The 26,033-nt window shown below is 40.5% G+C and overlaps 1 protein-coding gene across 16 annotated transcripts in view; it reads right to left on the bottom strand.

The window, feature by feature from the left end:
- The window catches only part of chl1b (cell adhesion molecule L1-like b), a 70,486-nt gene that overhangs the window by 30,430 nt on the left and 14,023 nt on the right, over positions 1–26,033 (bottom strand). For 13 of the 16 annotated variants that reach the window (XM_069512815.1, XM_069512866.1, XM_069512847.1 and 10 more), the window contains exons 2-3: positions 2,888–3,081; positions 1,039–1,056 (exon numbers count right to left, since the gene is read on the bottom strand). In XM_069512815.1, coding sequence (XP_069368916.1) covers positions 1,039–1,056; positions 2,888–2,987 — 118 coding nt within the window. In that variant the 5' untranslated portion in view covers positions 2,988–3,081. Of the gene's footprint in view, positions 1–1,038; positions 1,057–2,887; positions 3,082–12,673; positions 12,876–26,033 lie in introns of those variants that run through there. The other 3 variants (XM_069512827.1, XM_069512852.1, XM_069512819.1) reach the window with 2 other exon arrangements.

Genomic DNA, 26,033 nt, shown 5'->3' with positions numbered 1-26,033 from the left:
TATATATTTTTTTTTATAGGAGGTAGATTTTTTTCAACCACTATGTGAAAAACAAGGCTTAAAAGCTACAACTGACAGTTATAAGTGGAAAAACATATGTATATCATGTTGCACCTCACATTAAACGCAACAACGCAACAATGGTAAGTTCCACTTCATCAGTAGTAGTAGTTAAAAGTACTCAGGACATCAGCAGCACTTACATCAGCATTTCTCTTCTATATATCTGCTATAACAACCACACAATCATGTGTAGGACTGTTCGGCTGTGGCGGAGGTATGCCCTGTGCCGACTGACATTCAAGCTATTCTTACGTTTGAAGGACTACTAAAGCCTGAGGCAGTAAAAATGTCCTATAACTCACAAGAAAAACACATATAGGATTTTCCATCCATCCATTATCCATACTGCTTTTATCCTTTAAAGGATGCAGGGGGAGCTGGAGCCAATCCCAGCTGGCGTTGGGTGATAGGCGGGGTACATCCTGGACAGGTTGCCAGTGTATCACACTGTATCACCTACAGTCAATTGAGAGTCTCCAATTTTACAAATTGAACCAGTTTTTGCTTTGAGGTAACAGACTTTTCCTTCTAAGCACTTAGATTTATCTTGCAAACTCAGGTTGGAAACCACTGGACTAACATGTTTAAACCAAAAAGACATTTTATGCAGAGTTCTATCCCAAAACAGAACAAACAAATAACTTTGTCAATATAGTCGAGAGTTTGGCATTTATGAATTAGCCAACTTGTTGGATTGTTTCTATTTTGGGCATAAAACTCTTGACTCAGTCTCATATGATCTTATGATGACAACACTGAAACACATGGTGAGAATGGAAAACACACAGCATGTCATGTATGACTGTAGTATGAATAAGTATAAAGGAAATGCAAATGCAATGAGTCATAGAAGCTACAATCACTGTATTGTTACGGAGTCAGGACTGATGCTGTGAGTCAGCGAGCGAGGAGATGAACTGAGAGAGAGCTGAGGTCATCACTAACACCAGCTACAGAGCGGCAGAATGAACTTACTGTTTACATGACCTAAAACTGCACAATCCACGGCAGCAGGGGGAAATAAACAACACAAAAAACAGCCTCGTCACAAGTACTCTCTGTACACAAACCTTTTCAAGCACATACACATTGGTGATGCCAAACAAAAGAATGAATTAAAACAATATTACTGAGCCTTCTGCCTTTTCAGAAAACCTTCTTGAAGTGTTCTTTATCAAGCTTTTAAGACATATCTCTGAATAATTTAGAGGTAGACGGTTGATACATTTTTTGCAGTAAAACTGGGAAACATACCGACGACACAAAAGCAGTCTCATTCAAGCAAGATAATGACTGTCGATTTATTGCCTTCACAGAATACTTGATGACTGTAACAGCTCTCTGTGGTGTGATTTATTTGCCTCTAAATTATTCAAGTTAAACCAAGAACACATTCTCTGTAGAAGTGAATAAAGATTTGTGCGACTCCTCACACTTAACCTTTCCTTGTTTATATATTCCACTGGGTCCTCTACTTCAGAAATCACTTTCTTTGAGTCGTGAATATAAATGTATAAATGTAATTCCTCTGACTTGAAATTATGATTAGTATCAGTTCACTGCAGTGTTCCCTGAATGCAGATAGATCCAGAAACTGTTGGAAATCAGATCTTTTACTATGCATCTTTGTTTATGTCTTTTAAAGATGTTTAGTACATATATTACTGCAGAAACAAGTTGTGGACACTACATTGACATCAACAGACCAATGGCCATCTTCAAATGAGGTGCGGTCAGGTGCGTTGTAGGTTCATTGCTATCTTCAACCAGCAAAATGCGATTGCGCGTTTGAAAAACAAAAAATTTACTTCCAAACTCATTTCACGTGAACTCAAGTCAGAACAGCAGTTAGGAAAGTCAGCAAGAATTTTGGTACATAAGTTACTGATGTCATCGCTTGAAAACAAATGAACAAAATACCTTCAATGTAAACTTGTCAAATGTTACTTTTGTCACTTGCAAACTGTACGTCCATCTCTCACAGGTGTCTAACACGACAACATGTTTTTAATGATTAAGGTGCATTCATTTAAAATGATCAATGTGCCTGTCACACCTAAAACTCTTTTTCTGCTCTTCTTTTTTATGCAAATATACGAAAAAGATATTGCAGTGTTGTTTGAACACTTGTTACATAAATACAACACATTTTGTTTACAGTGTCCATGTGCTGTTAGTTCAATGGTGGAAAAAAAGGGTCCCTGCACCAGCACCTGCAAACACACCTGACTGCTAAAGGGAATGGGAGATGGCGCTATATTTGGTTTATTGCATGTTGGGCCCCAAAACATACAGTACCACCATTTATTTTAACCATGCATCTGGCACAGTGACCTTTTCCCAGCATTAAGTAGACAGAGCTGATTTGGACACACCATAAAGGCCATTGCACCATGCACTTTACACCCTGCGCTTAGATCATTAAAATAGCTAAAGTTAAGTGAAACCAGCTTACACTTTTTACAGTGTAAAAAAAACATGATTTAAAGGGTTGGTTCAATCAAATAGTGACACAAAAACATGATTTCTCAGATCCATAATTAAATGTAAGTGGATGAAATTTTGTCTGCGGTGTTATAATCTTTACAATTTAACAAATTCAACAACAATGTGATCATTTCAAATAAAATGTCTTTGTACATCTGGCTACAACAAAAATAAATAATAATGTTTTAAATCATTTAAAACTGGAAAAACTGTTAACTGTGTAATAAAAATATATTTTTGTCATCTAAAGGAACTGCCTCTTTAACTGCAGTAGTGATTGAAACCAGCCTCCTATGTGTGAATGAATGTTTTGCTATAGTACAAAGTCAGCACTCACCCTCCATAGGGATGTCAATGGCAGTAGTCGTATATAAGGCACAAAACCAGCTGATCAAGCCCAGCACGGCGACCACTCCCAGGCTCCTCTGCGACCTCATGGTTTCACTGTAAATCTCAGATGTCCTCAGGAAACGCGTGTTCTCTCCTCTGCGTCCTCAGTTCATTTCTCTGGTGCGCTGAAAGATGCTGTACCTGTGAGAGTAGCACAGACGGAGAAGGCCCCATGAATCCACCCACGCGCTGGCAGACAGAAAGGCAAACCCCAAACACAACAAATCCCATGTGACTGGGAGCCTGACTGCTCCCTGCTCAGCCAGGCATAACCTGGCACACCGCACATTTTCATTTGCATCGACAGGGGCTCTGTGCGCTACTTCAGGTTTTACTGTGACAAAGAAATATTCACATTGAAGCCTCACATCACACCCCCTCCCCCTGGGACTCAAATTGTTTGGTAGTTTGATGTCAGTGGAAGTGTGTATTTTGAAATGTGCATTTTATATGCGACAGTGGGAATAAATAAATAAGCAAATGAAGGAGCCTGTGGATTTATTAGTACATGGCAGATGTTCAACATCACTGAAGGAAAGAAACAGAGCCAAGATTGAAATCAAAATTACCATCAGAGTTAAGACTATTTGGCCGATTTAATCACAATGCTGTTTTGATCAGCGCCTGCACGATTCTGATAACAATGACTCAAAGAGATTAACAATGCGGCTACATGTTTATCTGTCATTGCAGCAAACACTGCTGCCTGAGGGATGTGAGGCATAAATGGTGAACATAGTTAGGAGTCAGACAGAGTGAGCTGTGCACACACACGCGCACACACACACACACACACACACACACACACACACACACGCACACACACACACACACACACTGACAAGCTGCAGAGTACAGATCATCTTGCAGCTAACAGACCAGAGTGTGGACCATAATGAGCACATGATTGGTCGGGAGTGCGGGACCGGAGCAGGGAGGAGCACGAAAGAGAACGATGTATGGGAATTTCAGTGTCTGTGCAGTGTATACCCTGTGGGGTGTCAGCTCATTAGTCTTCCTTGTGTTGGCTGTGACCCAGCTCAGTAGGTCATGTCATAGTAATTAGCTTAACAGTTTAACATACACCACAAAAAACAAAATAAACAAATAATATCAAAAACATAGAATCATTATTCTGTTGCTCTGCAGGGATTTTCTTCTTTTAAGTCAGTGCTTATTAAACATAAATGTTTGAACATGCAAGGATCTGCATTACAAGGTAAGGAAATCCAGTAATTGCAATCACCGAATTAGTGTTGATAGGGCTCGCAATTAATGTTAAACACACACAGTCAAGCAGTTATAACTAAGATATGAGCTGAACAGTAGCGGTGCTCAACCACCTCTGCGACATCTAGAAAAGAGCCGGTTTGAATTCAGCACCCGTTCTTTCCTCATCTTCCTGCTGCTCTAACCAAACTCAATGGGTGACACCGAGGTCAAACTCCTGTTCGAGAGATGTAATTGAATAATTGACCAGAGAACAAAAGAGTCGATTTCATTAATTCAGAGAACGATGAACATGCGTTGACGTTCCAACCATTCCTCATGGCAATGGTATTAACTCCGTCTGCAACTCAATACTGACCTTTTTGAACCAACTCGTGACCCCTGCCACGCCCACAGACAGCTTCGCCATCAGGGTTCGAGAATCCAAGGGTGCTACGTGTAATATAAACCCGCCCCACTCAATCACAATTTATGCCCACTGATGTCAGAGTTATAAGTCATCCACAGAACTGCCTGAGGCTTTTCTTTTGTTTCAGCCTTTCCCAAACATGGGGATTTACACATGTTGCTAAACAGAGATTAAAATCAAAAGGTAAGGGCTTTCTGCTAATTAGTTTGTGCTTTGTTGGTGAGATTGGCCTGGTTAAGTGGAAAAGGGAGTAGGAGAGCATTACAATTCCCACTAGACAATGTGTTCTCATTGTTAGACCGTGCTGGCCAAAATCCTTTACCAACCTAACAACACCTTAGATGGATTACACTTTGTTCAAACTGTGCCTGATCATTTGCCTTTTGATTTAATTTGTTCTCCCCTCATTAAACATTTATTGGAAACCAACACGGCCATCTGGTTGAGGGAGGTCCGCTCAGGGCTTAACTGCTGCGAGTAACAATGTCTACACTAAAGTCAGAGGGTATGGAGCCTATTGGACCTATATGATACACTCAAGAGGGGCCCCCCTCCGGCTCGGCTGATTTACAGACCGAGGGCTGTTTTTAATCCCCGCCCCTTTCAGCAGCGATCTCACCAGCTCGAGATTGATGAAGCTGGCAGGAGGTTAAAAGCCGCTCACTGTGGGAAGGCCAATATGAACCCTAACCTTACTTAGCCAAGGCTCAGAGGGGACAGAAGCTCAGCCCAGGAGGGGGCAAGAAGTGGGAGTTGAAGCAATGTAGGCCAAGTAAAAATCTGCCTCCATACTTTAAAGCTGTCTGAGTGACAGATGTAGAGCACTCTGTGACAAACCTTCTCCTCATCAACAAGACCAAAAAGACCAAGTTGGTTCATTTGCCAATGTCGACCAATTCTGCACAAAGACACTGTAACCTAATTTTACCCATCATCATTAAAGTGTTTGTCACAATAAAAAGCTACAGAGACACTTTTCAAACTCCCAGCGCTGGTGGGATGGGGTTAAACATGTGCAATATGGCACAAAATGGTGCCAGAATAACTTTTGTAGTCAATACTGATATGAATCACCAATATCAATATGTATCTCAATATGAATGAATTCTCTATCATTCACAACAAACATAGATTCCGTCTTGTATCTTGGGTCTGTTTGGTGTCAAGTCAAGTCTTAATATCTTAACACCCATTGATTAAACATGTGATCAACTCGTCAATCAGGGAAAAAACATTTTGGTCACTGGTTTATTGTTTCAGTCAACTGTCATACAAAAATAGTACACTACAAACTAAATCTATGGAGGGGTATAAAGATGCCACGTTGAACAGTGAATCTGCGATTAGTGTTTTAAAAAAAAAATCATTTTAAGATAAATCAGAAAAATAAATCAGCAGAATAATTGATAATAAAAGGGATCATCAGCTGCAGCCATAATTGGTGCCAACTACAATCAAGACAATTAAGAGAAAAAAAGTGTGTTTGATTTGAGTCAGTAGATGATAATACAGTAGTGAAAACTACGATTATTTTATATTCAATTTCTGCCAATAGATCCCTTTCACCTAAATCTTACACACTGGACCTTTAATTAGCCCTTTTTGGAAGCGTCTTATCCACTGAGAAACTCTGCAAACTGCACTTGATGTAGCCAAAGAACGTCTGCACCACCCACGTCTTGTCATCTTGTTTATCCATGACTGATCCTTACATTAAGGGTTGTTGTGACTGTTGAGGAGTGAGCTGTCACTTTCTGTGCCAACAGGAGCAGTTTCCTCGGGGGGTATGTATGCGTTCCCATATGGACTACTGATATCAAAATTTTCTGCTGACTAGAACAACCCTTTAATACTTGGTGGACTGCAAGTTCTTGAACTATCTGGCCAACAAAGTAATTTGTCTACTGTATATTCATAATTTTCTATTGAGAAAATTATCTTTGGCAACCAGCGTTTTACCATTTACTGTATATTCCTCATCCCCACTTCAGCTTTGTTGTTTTTTATTGAGCTTTTTTTTCAGACATGCACTGATATCCAGACATTTTCCTGAAATGTTGCGGAGGGGCTGTTGGAGTCCATTGCTCTGGACATTTTCCGAAACATTTCCTGCCAGGCCTCTCGTAAAGTGTCTGGAAAATGTCTGAGTGAGCTCATGAGAATAGAGCAGGGAATATCATAACCTTCACAGTGGGCGGCCATGTTGATATTTCCAACACGCAACAGATGCTGAAAAACTGAAAAACAGAACTGGATAAACAAAAGGAATACAAATATTTAAGGATGGAAAAAAGCAGCCTGACACCAATAAGTTGCAGATACAATTTAATTGTAAAAATTATTTATTTTTATAACTTTAAACTCAATTGTGGTGTCAATGAGAAGCTCAAATTTAGAGAGAAAAAAGCTGTTCTTCACACTTCACACTGGATACTGTATCACGAAATAGCAGAATTCACTGACTTACTACAATAGAGATTCTTCACATCAGCCATTTTGTTAATAGTGTTATTAATTAAATTAATCAACCCTCGTACCTAAACCTTTATTAATGTCAACACCTGTGTTCATCTACTATTTCATGTCAAAATGGCTGCTACCCTGGCACACAACAGGCCTGTTCTGTCTGTTTCTGGACTCCTATAGTTCAGCCATCTGCTCTGGCATCACACCTCAACTGTTACCCATCAACAAATTCCCAAATATTTGAAATGTATCACACACTATATACGAGGATCACATGAGTCAGAATTCACAGACAAAAACAAACCACATCAAGTTGCTTCCTTGATTATTCTCCATGCGGCGTAGTTTAGTAACGGGGGTGGGGTCCAGGCTCAACCAGCCAAAGTTCACTACAGTAGGTCTATAGCTCTTGAGCTGGAACCATCTGCTGCTTTCTCACACAAAGACAACAGGGCAGAGAGAGTGTGAGCCTACTGTAGTTTAATGTGCAAGCCTGTAATAGGATTAAGCAGATCCTCGTCTTGTCAGGCCGGATTAAAATATTCTCTTTGCTAAAGACCTGCAATGGGAAGACAGCGGCTCCACGCTCCCCTCTCCCGGCCCTGATAATGCCTTCACACTGATTCCCATTTGATCATTCAAGAACAATTAAAACAACGAAGCAAGCTGATTAACACTAAGCAGTAATTGACTTGCGTTGCTTCTGAAGTGTGTAATGAGTGCACAGTTTATTAGGGTCGTCAGTTTGTTCTTTTTGTCCAATCAGTAGCTCATTTAGCTTGCAAATGTGACACACTGTCTGGCTTTCTATGAAAACACATACTCTCAAGTGGCAAAACCTTATTTTTTGTATTTATGTATTTTCATATTTGTTTTCCCGTCTTACTCTTCAGAATTCAAACTATGTTCCTTCCTGACCTTTGGCAATGTTAAGCACGTTTAGCATTCTACAACAAGCTTGGCCATGCATTTCATCTATTATTAAAATATTAATGGCGAGAAAGAAAAAAAAACAGCAACAAGGCTCCAAATGAGATTAGGAAGTGGTAGCAATATTAGATAATATGCCTGTCTAATTGAGATTGGGCTCAATTTGACTGCACTTCAGAGAGCATGACAGTTCCATTATCGCACCATTAATTTCAGAGGCCTGTGGCATTAGCATGCTCGGGGGACAGGGTCGGGAGCTGGGCGAAAGGAGTGACAGGAGGAGGATGAAAAATGAAGCAGCGAGGAAAGAGGAGAGGCTCAGGTTGTGGAGGAATGGGGCTCAGTTGCAGACAGATATAAAGCAGCTGCACTGATGAACTGTTCGGTTCCTGACCCCCAGTGTTTTATGAACTAATGAAGAACGACCCTCGTGACCCCTGGTGAACCCCTTCTTCAAGGAGAGAGTGGGATCCACTGCGTATTATGCGCAGTGACCCTGCAGCCTTATGTAACGACTCACTGTACTATGGTGGGATCGTCATGTCAGCAGCTGGCATCATGCTGGAACAAGTGCATAAATGAAGTGGGGGGGGGAAAAAATGTGAAGAGGTTTTTCAATTGAGGTTTGTATCTCGTCAATAATGTGCATTTTTCCGAAACGATTTTCATGAACAAAAGAGCACGAAGGCTTTCTCCAGCCTCTAATTAGCTGCTCTTTTGTGTGTCTGAAAGCTGTTTGAATATGAAACTCTGCTGTGAATATTCAAGCTGAAACTTACAGCGCTCTCTCCATATCAGAGCTCACCATTGTGACTTTTAAATTCCGGCCTGTTGCATAATTTATACGCAGAATGAAACTCTTGGTGGCTGAGACGTCTCACACAAGTGCATTAACAGAAAACACAAAAGCAATAGCCTCAACATGAATGCAAAAGCAAAAACACGAATGCAAAATCACGAATGCAAAAACAGGAATGCAAAAACACGAATGCAAAAACAGGAATGCAAAAGCCACCGACGGAAGCAACACCACAACGCACACTGAAACGAGCAGAGTTACTGACTGTGGCTGAGGGTACAGGTGCTTGGAGCATCAGTTGTGTTCTTCTTCCATCACAAATGAAGAACGCAGACATTTTTACTTTTACCATTTGGTTGATCTAAGCACCTGTACCCTAACACCTGAAGTATGGATCTCATTTTAGGAAGCTCATTGTCAACATCAGTCATCCCTCCCTTCAGTGGTGGTTCTGTTTCCACTGTGTGCCTTTTGCATTCATGTTGTGGCGTTTGCATTCGTGTTTTCCATTAATGCGCTTGTGTGAGACGTCTAGGCCACCGTACAAACCGATCACCAGAGCGTGTCACCTGACATGAAAATAATAATAATAAATCCTGCACACTGTTTGTGGCTACAGCTACAGAACAGAAAAGTTCAGAGTCCTCTCTTTGAACCTGTTAATATGTTTAGAGCGCAGGGAGAAGGTTTGGAAAAGTGCACTGCACCTGTCTGCATCACAGCTTACAGCTTTTTTTTCCATTTTCCCTCTGATGTGCTCTCTTTGAAGTCCCACAGGAGTGCCCCCTCGCCCAGGACAATAATCACATTAGTGTGTGATCCTCGCTGAGTAGCTGGCACAGAGATGAATTCGCGAGTTGGACTGCAGGGATTGGAATATTATTTTTTTCGTGAACTAACACAGCCAGCTCCTCTCCGCATCCATTCACTCAGTCTGACTGATGCTGGAAATTACCCCAGACGCAACTGTCTCCCAGCAAGACATGATAGATGGCCCTTATATCCCAAATCCTCACCTCCATCAGTCCCCGGAGCAATTTATTTCTGCCAACTACCTAGAATTTCTGATGTCCCTACAGCACACACACTAGAAACACTGTACCTGTGCTGCCTCGTCCACCTTTTTAACCCCTTCAGGTGTCTCATATCCATACAAGGAAGAAATCTGAATTTCAGCCTGTGAAATGATAGGTTCTGCTCTGACTGTATTGTGACATTTGAATTTCCTGTTCCCTGCTGCAGCAGAGCATCTGGACAGTGTTACCCTGGGTAAGCTGTTTGACACAGCTGTCAGATATGTGGCCCAGTTCCTGTGGCTCTCAATCTCTTAATAGGGTCAAGATGAGGTTATGTTGAGACCCGGCGACTGGAATGAGTTCAAGACAATCAAGATTTAAGATTTTAAAATATGACAAAGCAGAATCTCAGTATTTACAGTGGGCTCTCATTCTTTATAGACATTATTTGATATTCAAGAACACATGTTAGAAAACAGCAACAACATAACAAAAAGAGGGGTGACGTTTTCAATATCATCTTAACTGACTTCACTTTTTTAAATAAAAATATGGCTCACTGTCTTTGCAGCTACATTAAGATTGTGATCCTTTTATAACAACCAACCACTTAAAGCTTGATGCTTCCAAGACTAATAGTATTTCTTAATGAAACATGAAAATCTGTTTGGTTACACTTATAGACACACTACATTAGCTAGTCTTGCAATTATTCCTTTTCCCTCGATAACACAAGATTCAGATGAAGAAAGATATTCCATACTACCAGTATTCAATCGACAGTCAATGGCTTATTAAATAAAACTAATTGGTGTTTGGAGAAACACCTCAGTGGCAGAATGAACTTAAAGCGAATGTAAATACAGTCTGCATTTGCTAAGCGAGAGCTCTGGAAACCTTCCAGACATACCAGGGCTTGACACTTAAATTTTTGTTTCTATAAGACGTTCATGTGCTAACCTGAAAAATGTAGGGGTGTGTAAAAAACTTCAAGTCTTTGCTCAGTCCTTGGACATATATCACAGATTCAGCAGCTTTTGTAAGCAGGTGGTCTGCTCTGCTTTGAGCTCAGCCAGTGCTCCTCAGCAGGACCAGACCCACACTACACTCCTGAAGCCTCCCATGCAGCTTTGCTTTGGCTTCTTAATGTGTTAAAAGGAAAGTGGTGACATTTGGATCATGTGATTTGTTTCAACAGAGAACGCCGGCCAGTGGTCGTGTCATTAAACAATAGAGGCTATTTGAAATGCATGTTTACAGTTTTTAGAGTTTACACAGATCCGGATGCGAGTGACAAGCATGTTTCCGTCCCTGCATACCGTACACACGTGATGTACAGCACACTTTTAGTTAGCTGCGTTTCAGTAAAGTGAAATTTCCTGCTTCACAAGGTTGAAGGAATGAGTGTGTGATTATCCTGTGGAACAAAAGATGAGCTTTGGTTTGAGATCACTGCTAGGCAACATGTGTTCACTTAGAGCCAAAGTCTCATTTGACCATTATTTTCTGGATTCATTGTTTAAATGTTTTATTTCTTTGAAATATAAGAATAGTGAAAAAGCCGACCTTCCACAATGCCATGTTTTTTTTTCTTCATTTTTTGTGCCATCGAAACCCCTAACCCTTTCATGATCGACTATAATACAAGTTACTTGCAAATATTTACTCAAATGATGATTTAAGCAGTAGATTAAGACTATTTCCATATGACTGAGAACTATTGTCAAATTTGTTTGCAAACATGCCAATGTAGTTAAGTTCCACATTTTCTGATCCAGACACTTCAGATGATGCTTTACTCTTGTCACACTTGTCTCCCATTGTGGAGAAATGTTTGACCATCCTCACACATTACTGTATATGCTACTATTATGTTTATACTGTATATTAGACATTACATATGTACAGGAGAATAGTGCCTGTCTAATTCAACAGATACACCAAGCAGTACTAAAGGTCAGGTTAGAGATAAAGAACCAACCAACAGTGCATATTAGTGTCTAGGTTGAGGGACTTTCATATCTAATAAAGTGCAGAACAGAAAGACATCACCTTTAACTCTCACAAACTCTAACTCTTTTGCGTATTTCATCAGTGGCAAGATGTAATGACACAATGTGATTTAGGAATGTAAACTTTAGGCTTAATTATCCACTAGGATGCAAACACAGAGAGTGACAGCAATTCTAGCCATTCATGGACTTGCTGTTAGAATAGGTGATGCAAGTACAGGAAGATATATGGGGATGCTGTGGGAGACATCTTCAGTCTTGGGGCTGACAATGTCTCATGTTACTCTGTTAAAGTTTGTATATTGTTCCATCTTCTGGTCTCTTTGATGCATCAAGTCTACATTAAAATATGCTGCATAAAACCTCAGCTGCTGCTGAGTTCTCTTTTCACCAGCTTCCAGAAAACTTCTATAACAATCATAAAAAAACACTTTTTGATTGATCCACAATTGAATCATTAACTTCCTGAGATGTTTTTTCAGAAATCACATGAAAACAGTGCTTTAAGAGGATGTTAACATTTTAATTCTAAAAAAAACTGTTATTTATATCTATGACAATTATTTAGAGTTGCATGATGGTGACGTAATGCTGATTTGCTTTGAGCTTTGGTCACGGAGAAACCTATGATAAATACACGATAAATTTTAAGTATAAACTGCATTGTGAGGTATTACATATGCCAAATAACTATGAAAGAAAACAACACTTTAACTATTTACAATGCAAATCTTAGCCAGTGATTTTCCTTTGTACTTTTAGAGGAAGAAAATCTACTTGTGTTTCCTCCACGTGGAGAGATCAAAACACGCTTAACCCAAATGTGCTGCAACAGCTTCACAGACGTCTTCAGACACTATAGAATACTTACATGACTTCACATTCTCAGCTCTGGTCCTCATGATATGAATATCCGCTCCTTTCGTAGTAGCAACGTCCAGAATCAAAGACAAACATGACTGAGATAAAAATCTGAGAGAGCTGAACACGTTCTTTGTTGTGTCATACGAGCTGCAGACCGACAGGAGTGGAGCCACTGTAGTCACATATGTTGCCAAAGCCTCTAGCTTGGCAAAGACGCTCATTAAGCCACTGACAATCATTCCCACAAAGCCCTATCTGAAGGCTATTCACCGGCTGTGTACAAAGCAGAGTGGTGGAATGCAAGTTCCATCTCGCGCCCTGTTCTGTGTAATGAAAGACGTTTGCTGCACCTGAAAGCTCAATGAAAACTGATTTATTAGCAATAATCATTTAAGGGAAAACATATGGACAGCGTGCCGTACTTGTGCGAGCACAGATCACCCACTGTGTGCAAATCTGTTAAGTTTGCTGCAATCTTCTTCTGTCAGCCAGTGAAAATCTCCTTAATTGCTAATACCACTGAAGACTGTCGCCCAGCGTTAGTCTTGTATTTTTGAAGTGCGGAGCTTTTGAAGCATGCTTCTCTCCTTTATCTTTCTAATGGAATAGGATACTAGTTTATTTTTCTTCTGAAGTATGCATCTGGATTCACGTGGACCTGATCGTTCCACGCAGGTGAACAGGGACCTGACTCCACAGCTATGCTGACGGACTTAAGTGGATGCCGGGTGACATGTCAGGGGGAGGTGCAATGCACAGAGAATGCTGAAACTGTCGATAAGGGCTTTCCACCAGCCCAACAAAAAAAAAGCTGCAGTTTCTCTCTCTCCCACGGCGGATGGGGGGGAAGGGAGGGAGTGCCCCCCCAGTCTGGATGATGTATGGTGTGGACCCTAGTCTGAGACTTGGGTTTTAACGGGGGAGAAAGGCAGAAAATGAAAGGGGGAGGAGGGTCATGCTTGAATTATGCTGATGCGGGTCGTAACCGTGGTGAAAAAAACCAACCGAGGGGAAAACGGCTGCTTCCACGTAACTGGTAGTCACAAATAACAAGGTTATTGTCACTCAGGTCTCACAAGTGGTGAAATTTGGGAAACGGTTAACATGAGATTGTACCTTTTGCAGGATTGTACAGAGGTATCTGGTAAATAAGCATAATCAATATTAGAATCAGAATTGTTTTATTTAAACAGAATTTAAAGTATCTTGAATTTACTTACAGATGCAGATTCTTTGTTCAAATAAATAGACTCAAGTGGCTGGACTGACTGCATTTTATCTAGCTTGAGGTTTCCATTTAGCAAATTAGATTTAGAAGGAGAACACGATGAAGGAAATGCAGATAGTGGAGGCTGAGATTTGAAACTGTCAGGACAGGAGCAGGGAAGAGAGGGGGGGGTCTGCTCTTTTTCATAATGGGAGCAGTCAGGCAAAGTCAGTAACTGAGAACACTCACGCCTCTGCAGCATCAGCGCCAGGCTCTCGGAGCCCATAAGCACTCTTTGAGCTACAACAGGATGGAGCTGCCATTATGGCCACACAAACAGAGGGAAGCCTTATGAACTTTGCACAAATGCTTAGTGCTCCGGGGCTGGACAGCTCTGGAAGCCAGGGGAGATGGGTAGGTACCGGGGCGGGCTGCCAGTTCCGAAAAGCTTAGTGTTCATGCACTCAGGCCAGACAAACTTGACATTGTCCTGGGCACTGCCCCGGGGGGGAAAGCCTCTTCCCCTTTCTCTCTGCTACTCTGCTCATTCACACTTCTAGTCCAGTTGATTCACTGATTTTGGACATGACTTACAGAGGGATGAGGGCAAACATTTGTTCACACTTTGAACCAAATGTTGAAATGCCACAAAGGATGTTGGGGAGAAAAGTGTAAGCAGATCATTTAACTCCCATAAATTCAACTGGCTTATTTTTCCACAGTCACTATGATTCACATGCACCTGATGAGTCATTTTCTGACTGATTACGTTTTAAGCTGACACTATGAATCAGAATTGAGTACTGAACTCTACTTCTGAGGGTAGCAACAAAATTAGGTTGGTACAACTGCACAACAATCACCTTAAATAATTCGGTATGAGAGGCAGTTAAATCATCTGGATGAGAAAGCAAGTAGGATATATAGAGAGCCTACATAAGTGGCATAGGCCTTTTAATTTGTAATTTTGTAATTCTAGTATTACAGAGAGAACAAAAGACACAAAATAAAGTACTGTCGGGAACCGATAGAGAGTTCCAGGCACTGGAACTGGTACCGAATCAATTCAAATTTGAAATGTTACCAGCCTGACTTGGGTTTGAAAAATCAGTTTAAAATGAGTTAATCCAATCTGTCCTTATAGAAATGCGTAAAGCATCTAACATCTCTTATCTCCCTCAAGCAGCAATAACTAAGTGTTATCTGGCCACTACAAGATGGAGGGCTGCAGCCATATCGTGTCACTGGAATTAAAATAATGCTCTCTTGACCCAATGGCCCCTGTGGGCAAGTCAGACCAAATGAGAGGAAAGCACAAACCCCAACGAGCCTTTTCAATACCAACGCCATCTTGCTCCCCCACTGACACGCTCTGAGAACACAGAAAAATGTAGGTGGTCGCACCATCAGTTCAGGGCCCCACTAAAACCTCAAAATGTAGCTGTGTGGTCACTGCGTGTGCTCACATCATGCCTGAAAACCTTGTTCAGCCTGTCAGGTTAAGATAAACAGCCAAAGCATTAAAGGGATTCTTTTTAAAAATCAGTTACAGTAGAGCCATCAATATTCCTCACCGACCAGAATGTTGAGAAAGCAGAAGACTGGTTTTCACTTTTCTCACCATTTGGCAAATATAATGGTTACACACAGTGTGAGGCTTTTAATTGAACTTTGGGCACACAGCCCATTCACTAAAAAGTCGTCTGCTACTCAGTCTGTCAAAAACGGTCAATAAGCCTCAAACCTGGCAGTTGCAGATAGCAGCAGAGCAGCCTGCCTTTGGCTGATACTCTGGGCTTTATTATCTGCTCTCTGAATCAATATGAACACGAGTGCATTCTGTGTATGACTGCCTTATGAGTTGCCATGGTAACAAGTGCCCCTATCTTCATACTGATCGCTTGGGCACTGATGAAAACTTTTCTTCTGCTGATGCAATGCAGAGCTGTTTACCACAGTGAGCTACGTGATGTGTGAAGTGTTCTAACATTGATTCCAGGTCAAAGTTAAAGAATTCCATCACAAACAAGTTGCAACTCTTTCTGAACTCGACAAGAACCTGTGCATTATTGCCATTATTATTGTGCGACTGTGACTACAAATGAAAAGCAGACAAAATTCCAGGACTCAAATTGCCCATATTTATGTGCATTTCCCCTTTACCCATGGCACTTTAATAGTCCGCTCAATTATTTCCAGATCCGTGTTGACAGCTGATTTATTCAGCGCAGCGCACTACAAAGAAAAGTGATCAAACAAAACATTTCTAAAAACAGATGAGAAACTGATAAATCAAAACACATCCGAGGGGGCCCGCACACATTCTGTGGATTATCTGAACTATGCAAAATGTTTAATATTGTAAAAGTGGTGTCACTTAAGAAGTGTCTGCAAGCAAGTGTTAAGTGGTTCCAGGTCTTTGAAGTGCAGAAAAATCCTGTCTCCTGGTAGTGTGAAGCAGAGCTGAGTGAAGTCCTGTGAGGACAGGAGAGAGAGAGACTTTACCAGACTGTCATCCATCTCTCTCAGCCAGCCTGCCGGCCAGCAGAGCCTCACAGATGGTGCTCTCAGCGATCATGGCAGTGATCAAGGGATCTCTACCCCTGATTAGCACACCTACTGAACACAATGTGCACCACAACGTCTGTTGCTTCTGTGACTGTACAACACCTATTGGGTTGCATCCATTTTACAAACAGTGAATACTCACATACACAAGTCATGTAAAATATTCTTTATTAATATTCTTTTTTTAATTATATACGTAAAATCATGTCCTTATAATATGGACGGAATCAAGTATAAAATGTAGTAAGATCTCAAAAGTGTGGTTAATTGTTCTAATATTCAGGACTTATGATCAAGATTTCAAGAATATGTTTAAACAGAATCATCACTTTTAATTTTAATATAGAACATGAATGGTCAGCTTATTCAAACGAATTCGAAACAGTGTCCAACATAACATTGTTCCCCACTGAACCCAACTTCTTTATATTGTATCATATAGTTTAACTGACCCATCAAAAAATATTCAGATGTTCTTGTAGTAATTGAATTATTACTGTGGTTGCTCTTGATGTTATCACTCCATATTAGGCATATTCCTTGCCTCATGCAAATGACATCTTGATATAATGGAGCCGTCCTTCAAATGATGGCATGGATGGGATGATGGCAATAAATCAAACTCACCGCTCCAGGCCCTGTGTGTGTATATGAAGAATAAAACAACTCCATCATCAGATGCCAGTCACAGCCCATGAAGTCACATCACCGGCAGCCATCAACTGCTGTCCATGTTGTTTGAACAAAACTATGAAACATCATGACTTATATTGTCTCCAACTGAGATCGTGCCTGTTAATAACCCACTGTACCAAGCATTAGTGTTGAGTCAATAGAGTCACTGAGCTGTCTTGTGACCCACAGACAAGTGTTAGTCTTTTCAGGTTTTTACATAATTGTTAATAATGGACACTAAACATAATGCAGCCTCAAAAGTTACTGTAGCTATTTAGCTCCACGTAGCCAGCTGCATGGAGCATAGTTAGTATCTCATATAACATTAGACTGTAAACTTAAATTTACCTTCAAAATACCAAATTGGTGATATATTGGGTTCCCACGTCCACAGTGACCAGTGGAACAAGCAAACACTAAGCTGGCCCTGGGACATCAGTTATGTTGGCCCCTGGAGAAGGTAGGGATTAATTTAACTACATAAAAGAGAAAATATCAGACCAGGACCTGGACAAAAGCAAAGTGGCTCATATAGTGTCTTATCTCCTCTCCTGTGGACTAGTTCAGATGAAGAGTCCACTTAGAACTCAATTTAATCATGTTTCCCCCAAGAATCAATAAGCTATTTCCCCCAGGTCACTTTTGGCAAAGGGAAGGGCCTCTACTCCACTGCTATTTAGAGTGTGTACACAGCTGACAGAGAATACAGAGACAAATATAAGCTTGAATAATGAATTCATTAAGATAAACGCAGTGTTCCTCAGTATAGTGTGTAGGCATGGTAACCAGACTTGGCTCTGCTTTGAGATACACGCCGGACACAGCGCACAAAATGATTGGATGGATCAGCATAAACACACATTGTGTCCAGACATACACACACATACACTCCACATATGCACAACAGCTCACACAAGTGCACACTCTAGCTTGAATCAAATCTCCTTCTCCAGAGAGGGTGGCTCAGTTTTAATTTAATGGAAAAGTCCTGCAGGCAGGAAGCTAAATGAGATGATCATCTCCATCCGTAGCCTCCACCTGTCAGAGAAAAGGTTTATCAGGAAACACTCAAGGCACCACCAATGTGTTCTCCTTATGCCAACAAGTAGGATTAATTATTTCCAGAAAACAACCTTTTTTCCGCCTATAGTCTTATGACAAGGGAAAAGAGGGCAGATAATTTGGTTGCACGCCCACTCATAATAAGCAGTAAGGATCGAATAGCCTTTAAAGGAGCGTCCTGCTGGCCACCTCTTCACACACACATCCCAGGTCAGCCCCTTAGGAGCACTGAGGCAGAGCGGCCTGTCGCGCAACACAGTTAATCCTGCTGTGGAAAATGTCGGCGGGATCCGTCTCACATGGGCGAACAGCAAGAGATGAGGAGGCGGACTAATATTTGAGACGAATTAAACATGTGTGTGTGTGTGTGTGTGTGTGTGTGTGTGTGTGTGTCTGTGTGGGTGTGTGTGTACACAGACATGCTCGTCAATAGGCTGGCTGCACAACCTTTCAATCTTCATCCTCATGGCCATTCACTGAGCACATAAAAAGAGCACATCTACTTGAGTGTGTGTGTGGGCTCACAATATTCTTTCAATAGTACTTTGCCTTAGCAATAATTGCAAATCCCTGGTCCCCCAATATTTTAACTTTAAAAAGTGTCAATTTAAAAAAACATACAATTTAGCTACAAAATGCTTAAAGTTGTTCTTACTTATAAAAATATAGCATGCACTGGTGGAAATCCTGTTTCTCTATCATTCTCAAAGCCTCTCTTGATCGCCAATTAGCCCATGCAAGGTATAGCAGCCCATATACCATCCAAATATCCCTCCTGGCTTCACTTGATGGATTCTGTTTATCAGTGTCTAGTTGTATAATGTCTGCTGCATATGTTCCAGGAGAATAAAGCACAGCACAGGATACTTGGGACTCAGGGTCGTGTAGTGGTGGCTTATAAAACTTAAACTCAATCAATCATAAATAATTTACTATGTCCAGAGGGGCCTGTTGAGGAAGTACAAGAACCTGACATTTGCCTACAACCTCAAGCACAACACCGACAGCTTCATAAATTATACGTTACACAAGGAATTTATGGATGAGCATAAAGCAGCACCTGCTGACTTGGGGCAAAACAGGTATAGTTTCAGTTTCAGTTTTTAAGTTTTAGGTGCAATACTGAACCGCCACTCGTTAACGGCTTCCATCACTGTTTCTCCCTTTATGGGCAACAGTGGTAAAGTACAATCATAGAACTGTGGAACAAACCATAAAACTAGATATGAAACCACAGAACAACATAGAAATATCCACCCAGCATCAAACCACTATGACAGATGTGGAGTGTGTCACCAAATCAAGAGCTTAAAGCTCTCCGCATTTCTGAGAGCCCCTGCCGTTTGAAAGGATGCTCAAACAAATGAAACAAATGCCTGCTTCAAACTGAAATATGAGGCACACCCATAAAGTTATCTTTTCACAACTTGAAAGGACACATGAGGCATTAAACAATCCAGTGAAAGAGGCTTTAGGAGTTGGTGCCTTTGTCAGGCTAACATCAAAAGCTGTGCTTGAAGACAGAATATCTTTGTGTTTTCTGTGTGGGTGGAGGTCTGCTGTTTGCTGTATTAAAAGTCACACAGAGGGGAACTAACTGCAGTAATTTTCTCACATGAGATTTATCGATACACTAATTTGATATTTTAATTACTATCATAGCGTAAAAACATTGATTTAAATTTTCGCTCAGATGCAGATGATGCTGATGTTATCTCGTCATGTTTTTGCTTTGGTTTTTACTATTAAAAATACACACAGATTAATCACCAACTAACTCAATAAAAATACTGAGTATCACGTATTCAGTATTTGAGAGCATAAATGTCAAATTGGTGGCACAAAGAATTGCTTCGGACATCTTTATTTGAAAATGTTGCCCCCCCCCCAATATATCAAAATAAACAACCTTAGTGCCCTGTACTCTGTGTCTCATGCCATGTTCAGATTTTAATGTTTAAACCATAATTACAAGCAGCTGGGCAGGAAAGGCTATACATGTGGGCCACAAGTCTGAGGAATTTTTGACACTCGTGAGAACAATGCCGAAATACACAAACTGTTGACGGAATGGTAGCAAATGTGCCACTTCTGGCAGTCATATCAGAATAAAAGTCAATGTTAACAATTTATTCAAGTCATTACATAGGATATACTGACTGTCAACACTTTGTGTTTAGTTTCAGGTAAAAAACATGCAATTTGTTTCCACTGCTACAGGCTGTGTAAAGGGTTCAACTGTGGGAGGTTGAGAGGTAATAGCAGTAAAAAAGCTCAACATTTGAAATGAGCTAAGAGGGAGATAATTCAGGTCTCAAGAGGTATCAAGTGGTTAGAGCAAAAGGAGACTGAGGTCCTCAGGTTGTTCAAGCACTGATGCAGCATTCGGCAGCTGTGCTGCATTATAGTATCTGCTCTTAGTGGGATACAATCACATTTCCTACAACATAAAAATCAAAGCTACAATGGGGCAGGATGAGGGAAGAAAATAGTGATAAAAACATTAGTGGTGGCATGCTATCTCTAACTACAGCTGGCAAAAACCAAACAGTATTTTAATCATGCATTTTACTTCAAATGCCTGGGACATATAGATTTGATACGTGGTTTGTAATAAATCTCAGTATTAGCTTGGCCAATGGCAATCCAGACACGAAGCTGACCTCCCAGTGGCTGCCCATGGTGACTGGATAATCAGGTTAACTGCTGATTGAACAAACAGTATTGTGAGCTGCAAAGGACAGGCCATCCAAAGGCAAACAACACAAATGGGAAGAGCTTTGTTTGACTAAAAGGTACCAGCAACTTCATGCTCATTATTCCTTTTGATGCACATGTCAACAGATCAAAAGCAATGATGTAAATGTGAAGATGCAGTGTACAATAAGCACTGCACAAGAAAAGAACTGTGAAACAATGACAACAAAGGTGGTTCATGGCATAATGGGAGTTAATTTTGTTCATGGCAGAGTGCCCAAATATTTGGCCATACTGCTCTAAAGGTCTGCATTGACCAGTGGCCTTTAGACTTGGTGGGAAACATGCACGACTAAAATACATTCAGTAAGTACAACTCTTTCTGTTTTTATAAACCAACTACAGGCACTAGATGCTTTTATTCAAGAATTAACAAAATGAAGGGATTGACTATCCAGATGTAAGGTGCACACTCACAGACTTTTCTCTAACCAGTCCACAAGATTCCATAAGACAACACACAATTGTCAGGGGTCTCCAGGGACTAATATCAAACAAGAAATATTTATGAGAACAACTGGCAGGAAGTAGATTTATATATATTTATATCAGACTCTTTACAAAGGACGGTACTAAAGCTTACTCTCAAATCCAAAGATATGCAGGTTAAGTAAATTGGAACCTCTAAATTCCCTTACATTGTGAATGTGAGGTGTGATTATGTCATATGTCATGTGAGCCTATGTCAGCCTTGTGAGAGACAAATGTCTGCCTAATGGCTTCAGGGCCTGAAATGGGTAAGCGGCATGACAAATGAATGAATGGATGAATTAAGTGATTCACTGTGATTGACCTCCAGTGACCCAGACTGGCACAAACCCAGTCCAACTTCATCCTATCAGTCGGCACTAGGGCTGTCAACGAATATTCTAAATTCGAATATATATTCGAATATTTAAAAAAAAACTATATTTGATTGTGAAAATTAATATTCGACTTTGGAAAAAAACACATCAGCGGCTGTTTTGCGAGTGGGCGCGCTGCATGACAGGTCAGGCCACAGGAGTTGCAATTGCACAGCGTGACTCACTGCTGAAAGTCGAGACAAGACCAGGGTTTCCAGGCGGGTGGATAAAAATTTGGGCTGGTTTCGGATCAGTTCGGCGGGGTTTTGTAGCCAAAACACGGGCACTTCAGATCCTTTTCCCTGCGACCCTCTGTTCAGCAGACAGCAGTCTCAATCACTCACATAAACACACACAGCTCTGGCTGACGTGCCCCCTAAACTTGCAACATACACTCCCACTACCTTCAGCTCACGTCAGCCACAGAGACCAGTTATTACCTTTACAGTCTATGGTTATTACAGACCGTTATTAACAGATTGTTTATTTAAATCAGTATGCGCATCGCGCATAGAGAGAGAGGAGGGCAATTTTGACAGCCCTAGTCGGCACGGCCAAATCCTTTTCATTATCGGCTAAACAGGGACAGTAATGTATGCCTTTAACTCAAGGTAACATGGATCCAACAGTGGTATTCCTCAGGGGAAAGGCATTGGAAAAGCACTTGTACAAAGTAATTCACTCCTATTAAAAGTGGCATTGATGGCGTCTTGTCACTCTGTTGTCCTATTGTTGCACAGTCCATTTACAGTAATCTTTACCTTGTACGTTCTATCTAAACATCAATAGAACCTTTGGCATTGTAGTCTTTGGAGATTCCACCTCATCCCCTGAATAGTTCAATAATGTCAGTCCAGTGTTTGTCTTTGTCTGTCTTTGAAACACGTGTGCTCTAGATCAGGGAATACCATATTGAAAATGGAATTAAGAGTTGGGAGCACTGTTAGATGTACTCTGTCATTTAATCATTCAAAGTAGTCAATAGAACACTGGAACTGTTCCACAGGTTGACCGGAATGTTATTCAAGAAATACCTTTTGAGAAGTTTACATAGTTTCAATGCAAAGGGGCCTGGAGGCTAGAGCTTCGCTCTGCTGACTGCTTTGCAGCACCCATACAGATAAGGAGTAATTACTTTCACTAGCAATCACTAAACCAACCTGCCCTTCATTTATTTGCAGAAAGTTTCTCCAATACAGAGCCTTGTGTTGCCATCATTTACATATTGAAGCACATAGTAACTGGAATTCAATTTAAGCCAGTAAAATAACCAACACATCCAATGTCAGCACCAGTGCTATCAGTCCTTCCATGGCTTTGTTTTTCCCTTTAACCAGCACACAAAGTCCATGACTACACTGTTGTAGTCAGCATTTTTTTATAGATATTGTAAATGTCAGTGCTGAGGCTCTGTTATAAACAGAATATTCAGTGACCGAAGTCATTGTGAAAAAACCTCAATGTTTAGTGTGACATAACAAGCTTACATACATATTCCAAAAGGAAAATAGGGTCGCAGATGCCTCATTCCCCCGGAAACCAGCAATCTTGTCATCATATTTCTCATGTTCTGTAATTTGTCTGGCTTTTTCATGCGGTCCACTGCCACAGCCACCATGAGGGGTAGACTATGCCATGTCGTGACATGGGAACCCTTATAAACGTGTTAAGAGCCGGAGGCATTAGCATTTTGGACGCTGCTGAATAGAGGCATTTGTTCCTCTTCCTGTGCCTCCCTGAAAGACTCTATTAAAGGGTTTAGGAATTGCTCTGTTTTGGACATATTGAAGTTGGGACAGCACAGAGAGAACATTTGACAGAAGATTTTCCGAGAAAATGTTTTGTTTTTATTCATCTACTTCAATTGTGAATGTAGACATACATTTTAAATATATACAGTAAAAACTATAATTCTTTTCTTAACTTTTAAACATGTCACTTTTTCTGAAATGTCCTGTTCTTGCCAGAGCCTGTCAAAGTTTGAAACACTGAACTGTATGTTGAATATTGTGTGCCCTACTAAAAGCTTCCTGTTTGACTGAAGGGGCTTTAGATCAAATAAAATAAGTCAATATGAATAGACTGTGCTTCCTTTTTGACCTTTTCTAGCTAGGACACGACAAAATCGACCGCACAACCAAAAGAAATTATATTCGCCTTTCGCATATCCTAAATATTTTATCTTCAATTGGTCCTCTTTGGTATTTATTCACATATCGACCAATGTAACATTTCATAAAGAAAGAAGTGCTTAATAGATTCCACTTTTTTGCTTTTGGGGAAGCTGGTAATAGAACAAGCTGAATTCCTTGCCACTGTCGGCTCCATTAATGAAGGTTATGATTGATCTCTGATTGTGTTTCACACTGTGGTCACAGCAGGAAGTGTGGTCAGTCAGAGGCGGGCTCTTCACTGTCTGACTTCCTAGCTTTTATCTTCAAACCCTTAACAGTTTACGTGCTACATGTGGACTGACTGCATCATCCATAATGCATATTCCTCAGCTGTGCCTAATGATGAACAATGTAGAGTACACTGCATCAAAGCAACAATGCATCACTTCTCAGTGGGTAGCTATGAATCTCTTTCACCAGTTGTCTGCAACACCCGGGCCCGTCACTGCTAATGCAGAATGAGGTTATTGAAAAAAGGGATTGATCAAAAAGCAAGTGAACTAGATACAGTGCATCTCAATAACAGGCAATTGTAAAACCATGTCAATACATTTGCAGTAACAATTACATTTACTTTTGACGTTAGAATTTTTTTAAGATAAGATAATAAACTTTCTTGATCCGATGCGGGGGAAATGTATTTGTTAAAGCAGCAGACAATCAGAATGAGGTATACGAGCAAGCACATATAAGGTTAAAGTATAAAATAGAATAAAATAGGAAAGAATAGAAAGAATAAAAAATAACATAATGTAATGTTTGGTATTGTTCTGTGACAATTTTTACATATATATTTATATATTTATATTTATATATATTTACATTTATAAAAATGTTACTTGATATCAGGAGCCGCTTAAGTTCAATCCAGAGACAATGAGTATATTCCAATAAAACACCCTTTTTACCTGTATTTCAATACACTGGTACCACATTTGAGTAGGTCTAAAACACATCTAATCTGTATCTTGGCAAACATTTTAAAAGACAAGTACACAGGGTTTATACTGTTAAAATAACCTTGGACTGCAGCCTTCTGCCAGAAAAACTGATTATGTGTTTTTGGTTTGAGAACATGTCTGGTGAGATTGCCCTTAACTCGTTGGTCAGGAATCAAAAGGAATATCATTAAACACAAATATCAGAGCTATTCGACATTCAAAGGCTGATATTTTTAGTCTGGCTTAACAAAAACAGATTTATCCGAGAACATGTGAGTTGGCACAGCACCACATTATGGATGTTTTTAGAACATTTTCCTCCTGAAAATCATTATCGCCTTCAGCCCCAGAAGTCCAGTTTTGGTCAGGTTCCAACCAACAGAAGCACTGGGGATCCCAGCCTCTGCTCCATATGGGAGATTGATCTCCTGCAATGAGTATTGATCGGCAGGTAGGGGCACAGCCATTGAGCTAATCATCATCAGTGACGCCCTACTTGCCAGAATCCCACTGGATTTAGAACTCAAAACATATATCAAGTATACGCTGAAATTCAAGCAAAACCAGAAGAAAACCAGGTAGTATTTTTCATTACTCTGTAAGGGTCTTACAAAGAATAAAAAAAATACATATGGCCATAACAAAGAATACAGTCAGCTCCATGCCATCAATTACGCAGCATTTACAATGTGCAAGGACAACAGGGAACCTCCCTCATTTAATTCTATTTATGATATACAGTGAATTTACCGCAAACACTCAGGGGCCCACAGAGTTAAATTACTGTGAAAGCTTATTGATTCGTAAAGTGTACATTAGAAGGAGGTAGTGATTGTGCCTAAAACCAGGGAAAGGCCACGCACATTGACTGCAGGCTCTTCAGTACAGAGTTCATTTGAATGGCTGAAAATCTATACTGCCACTACAAAACACCACAAAAGGGGGAAAGACTATGTCTGCCTTTGCATGTAATTGGAAAAAGATGGTCGTGTAAAGCTTTCCGCCATGACGGGAGAAATAAACAAACTTGATGAATGTGCCTTGTCATGACCCCTTATTGATTTTCAAATATTGCATTTAACACTTTCTTGAGAAATAGAGGTGATAAATCTTCATTCTGTTGAAATATGCACACAGT

This window comes from Paralichthys olivaceus, chromosome 2 (assembly GCF_024713975.1).
Source record: "Paralichthys olivaceus isolate ysfri-2021 chromosome 2, ASM2471397v2, whole genome shotgun sequence".
In the NCBI taxonomy this organism is placed as follows: Eukaryota; Metazoa; Chordata; class Actinopteri; order Pleuronectiformes; family Paralichthyidae; genus Paralichthys; species Paralichthys olivaceus.
The sequence above is the reverse complement of the archived record's forward strand: the minus strand, read 5'-3'. Positions and strand labels throughout refer to the sequence as shown.